This window comes from Primulina huaijiensis, chromosome 2 (genome assembly GCF_012295235.1).
Source record: "Primulina huaijiensis isolate GDHJ02 chromosome 2, ASM1229523v2, whole genome shotgun sequence".
Lineage (NCBI taxonomy): Eukaryota > Viridiplantae > Streptophyta > Magnoliopsida > Lamiales > Gesneriaceae > Primulina > Primulina huaijiensis.
Genome location: NC_133307.1, coordinates 30,553,936 through 30,558,864, shown reverse-complemented (window position 1 = coordinate 30,558,864; position 4,929 = coordinate 30,553,936). Strand labels below are relative to the sequence as shown.

At 36.5% G+C, this 4,929-nt stretch overlaps 1 protein-coding gene across 1 annotated transcript; it reads left to right on the top strand.

Annotated features, from left to right (window-relative positions):
* The first annotated feature begins 267 nt into the window (after nucleotides 1-267).
* Nucleotides 268-2,638, top strand: LOC140961570 (protein EXPRESSION OF TERPENOIDS 1-like). Its single transcript, XM_073420184.1, has 2 exons — nucleotides 268-1,483; nucleotides 1,978-2,638. The coding sequence occupies exons 1-2, from the start codon at nucleotides 838-840 to the stop codon at nucleotides 2,355-2,357; spliced, it is 1,026 nt and encodes a 341-aa protein (XP_073276285.1). The 5' UTR covers nucleotides 268-837; the 3' UTR covers nucleotides 2,358-2,638.
* Nucleotides 2,639-4,929: the final 2,291 nt, after the last annotated feature.

Sequence of the window (4,929 nt, the reverse complement as noted above, 5' to 3'; positions counted from 1 at the left end):
TTAAAAGTGCTTAATTGCACATTTCTTTAAATCCCATATGTCTAAAAAAAAATTGGTCAACGAGGGAAAAAGGGAGAGCGTGTTTTCCGGTGAAGGGACGAATAAGCAAAAGCTGAAGCAATGACACGTGGGTGAATATGGGCTCTTGGATGAATATGCAAGGGCTGGGATTGAATCTTTCCTTCATTGTAAAAATGAGAGAACTGTACAGGAAGTGGCCAAGATTTTATTCTGGTAAGGAAAAAAAAAAAGAAATAAAATAAAGCACAGTGGCAGTCCCATTCAAGATTCACCACACAGCGAGTTCTGCGTGAGAGAGAAACACAGAGCGAGTTCTGCGTGAGAGAGAAACAAGGATGCCTTAAATTGAGGTTGCAGAGGAGGTGGCTAATGGCGGCGTTTGCAGGGCTGTTAAGTTAATGCATCAAAAAAGAAGAAAGACAAAAGAATTTAATCCAGCACTCTCTGGAGGCCGCTATCAAAGAGTTTCTTTTATCTGTTTCTCCATTCCTATGCACTCTTACCCTAGAAGAATTCCTACATTTTGGTTCTGAAAAAAGGCTGCAATCAGAGAACCAACCCCAAAAAATCACACACAAAACACACACAGCGTGTCAGTCGCATCTTTCGCCCCATGCTTCCTAGTATAAACATTAATCGCTGTGATGACATAAATTGCGAATTTACCACTCAACCCACCCGGAAACACCGAGTTTTTTGGTTTTTTTCTGGGGTGGCAATAACCCCTTTTCTTCCCTTTTAGCTTGAGGTCTTGTTCTTGCTGGCTATGGATTTTTTTTCAAACTTGAGCTTAGATTTAGCTTGTTGGGTTGCGAAATGTCTGGGTTTTTCTCACTAGGAGGTAAGGACCAAGAACAAGACCAGCAACAAACGGATACTAATAACAATAGCACGTTTCTGTTCAAGAACGAAGAGATCTATAACAAGGGTTTCGAGATATGGCAACAGTGTCATCAACTGCATCAACAGAGAGTTCAGCAGCAGCAAAATCAGCACCACAATTTTCAAGATGTGGGCTTTTCGGTTGGGCCAAGTAGTAGTAGCATCGGAAGGAACAATATCATATTCGGAAGTAATATTGGTGATGATTCTACGAGTAATAGTTTCAGGTCAGCGTCAGGGTTTAGGATGGCAAGGCAAGGTAGAGGTGCAAACGAGGGAATAAACTGTCAAGATTGCGGGAACCAAGCTAAGAAAGATTGCACGCATTCGAGATGCAGGACCTGCTGCAAGAGCCGCGGCTTGCCGTGCCAGACACATGTAAAAAGCACGTGGGTTCCCGCCGCTAAACGCCGCGAGAGGCAGCAACAGATCTCCGCTATGCAGCAGGAACAGCAGCAGTTGACGATCAGAGGGGAGAATACAAAGCGGCTGAGAGAGAATTCAAGCGGCGGAGGAGGTAGTGGTGGAGGTGGATCTTCTATTCTTGCTTCATCTACACGTTTGCCTGTTACCACGTCAGGTAGTACTGTCGTAACTACAAATAGTCATTAAAGAAAATTCGGATCTTTGAAACAAGAAGGCCCAGTAATGATCATATGTATTTGAATTCTTGAGTTGTTTGTTAATGGGTGTCGAACGATTTGAGGTAATGTTCATTCAAGAACTGTAATACTTACCAAATCTGCGGGACAGCAAAGAAATGCAAAACAAGTCCTACACTATTAGGTCATTCAACAACGATATTAACTGCAATTTGATGATGATAATATCAGTAAATATATATTCATATGTATCATTTTACGTGTGATGAACTCTAAACTCCATATCGTCCAACCACCCGTTTTAACTTTACCTTTCACTTTACTGTTACCGAGTAAAACTGACGTGAAAAAGTCTAAAGGAACTAATACAGCAGAAAATTTAATTGATTCTTTATTTAGAATTTCTATATTTTTTAAGCTGTGTCTGGAAGAAAAAATTGTTCTTATTTATACTTTCTTGGGCTGTGATTAGGGTTTGATTTGGGACAGTTTCCACCAGAAGTTAATTCTCCAGCAGTTTTCCGCTGCGTGAGAGTTAGTGCAATGGATGACGCGGAGGAACATTTAGCTTATCAGACTGCTGTAAGCATCGGAGGTCATGTCTTCAAGGGAATTCTATATGATCAAGGACTCGAAAGCCGGTACCCTGGAATTGGCGGGGAGAGCTCTTCCGGCTGCGGAGTTTCACAACAACCTCTAGATTTCATCGCAGCTGCGCCAGCCACCACCTCGGCCGCCGCTACAGCCACCACCAGCCAACTTAATTTCACGATGCTTGATCCCTCCATTTACCCGGCTCCTCTTAGCGCTTTCATGGCTGGTACGCAATTCTTCCCACCGCCAAGGCCTTAAACTTTACTTGTATCTGATCAGCTTTTGAAAAGGGTTTTTGGCATAGAGATTTATTCTCACCTTAGAGTGCTTCTTGTATTCAAGTTCAAGTGGATATATATTATCCTTTATATTTTACTCTCATTTTAACATCTGTTAAATTCAATGTGAGTAGAGCTTCGAGTAAATGGATCAGTGGAGAATATATCCCATTGGGATGTTTGCTACTTTTTTCCGAATTTCAAGAATAATGTTTGTGTTAGTATTAAACCTAAATATTAGTTTTTTTGGTTGTTTCGATACCCCTTATTCTCTTGGTTTAAGTATTTGTTTCGGTATTTTTTGCGGCAAGTAGATTTCTTCATTTTGCATGTTCTATTTAATTTGTTTCATATATCTATGTTATCGGCCATTACCCACCTACGGGCTTTTTCTCACCTATCTTTCTGCTTTCTTGTTGGTCTTCGAATTCTATGCTGCTTGCCATTTTCTTCATTGGTCAATTTGTCATATAAAAATAAATTCTAGGGTACACGATTAGTTATCTTATATATTTATTTGCGTTACATTGTAAAAATAGTAAAAGTATACAAGAAGTTTGTATGTCTAGGTTATAACTTGTCATGACATGACGCCTGTAATTTCTTTTAAATGAGAGGCAATAATAATTTATTCATACAGTGTGGGCGATCCTATGCATTGCTAGTTTTCCATTCGTTTGCAAATATCACTTTTTCATAATTCATTCCCCAATATAGAGTGCAACGAAATTCAGTATTCTCCTTAGACAACTTTCCAATTTTCATCCGATCGAAACAATTCAATCTGTGCATCATCTGTTACATATATATATACATTTGATTACAATATAAACAATGAGATAAGTGGTGAAGTTTAGTGTTTACGCAACTATATATGCATGTGATGATATATATCATAAATGGTGATGGAAGTAAATATCAAGGTACATATGATAAGGCAAGATTAAAGTTACTTTTTTCTATGGGCCTTTAAGATATTGTACCATGTGTGCATAGGACACAGAAAAATTGAGAAGTTACTATTATTTGAATTACTGTACGTTAGAAAAAGTACCATGATCTATCTTTTAAGATATGGTCTACTCGGTTCTTGAGGAGTTGAGACAAGAAATTAAGAACACAACACGTTTATGTATTATACTTCCTCTAGTTTTTGTCTATATATGATACATACAATATATTCTCTCTTTTCTTGTTGTTTGTTGATCTTCTATACGTGTTGGAGTTTTAGTTGAATTTATTTTCATGGATACACTCAATCTGGGAGACTGAATGAAGCGGTGATTCCAACGCTATTCTTTTTTATATTTGGGATTTAAATGTGAAATAAATCTCATTCATCAAATGAAGTGCATGGTTGGATCAAAGTAGAGCTTATTAAATCAATTAATTGTAATAACTATTTGGTTGGATGGCTACTATGATGCATGCTATACATATAACGTGTGTGTATTTCAGAAAATTTGAATGTGATAAAACATGTTTTTGAGAGTATTTGATTTCAAATGTTTCGATCAAAGGGTTCCTTAGGCGAGATCATGTGTCAACATGCGCGCACCTTATGAGGATTGACATCTTATTTTTCTTTCTTTCTTTTTTTTTTATTAAAAGAGATAGGGGTTGAATTAAATTCGGGTATTGACGAAGAAAAAGGCCAACCGATCCTAGACTAGGTAGGGTTCTAGGGCGTGGAAATTTTTGGGAAGATAGGGTGGTTTAGGGGCACAGGCGCGTGCTTAGTTATGGTGTTTGCTTTCATGGTTATTTATGTGGTCCTAACATACCACTTGTAATCGAACCCATACGATATGTATACGTACGTAATGATATTTTTGTGTAGTCAAAGAAGTATATACTAATCAGATTTTTTTGAACCAAAATTTAATTTAACTGGACTGTCTTTTTTTTTTTTTTTTCGTCTACTTGAAATACTTGCACTAAGTACAAAAATTTTAACTTTTGCGTCTTTATTTTTTAACAAGTTTGGACCAAAATCTCGATATAAAAATTAGAAAGTCTGAGCGGTTTTTAAGATATCTCCGCCCTTGGATACTTTGTACGATGACCACGCTAGTGAACGTAGACATGCTATGTTACCTTTCACGCTTCGACCTATTGTTTGTTTAGTAAAACCATTTATTATGTGCATTTCGTAGTACTAAAGAGCTTTTTTTTGGGCCGGATCTTGTAAGATGTTTAATTTTGAATTTATAAGATATACATGAGTACTAGATAAACATTTTTTTTATGTAAATAATCTTATAATATTTTCAAATAAGTTAACATAAATTCTCATTAGTTCTTTCAAATTAATACTATATGAATTTTATTTTTAATAAGAGCTTAATTTCAAAATAATTAATGTATACACTTTATAATTAGGATCTAAAAACTTATAAGATCATGTTCAAGATAAAGTTGGCTAATTAACCAGACTCTTCGTTAGGTATATACTTAGTTATGGGTATATACTTAATTATGAATTTTTCAGAGACTTGTATAAATTACATCTTACGGGTTATATTATTTAATCATAATATGGATAGATCAAC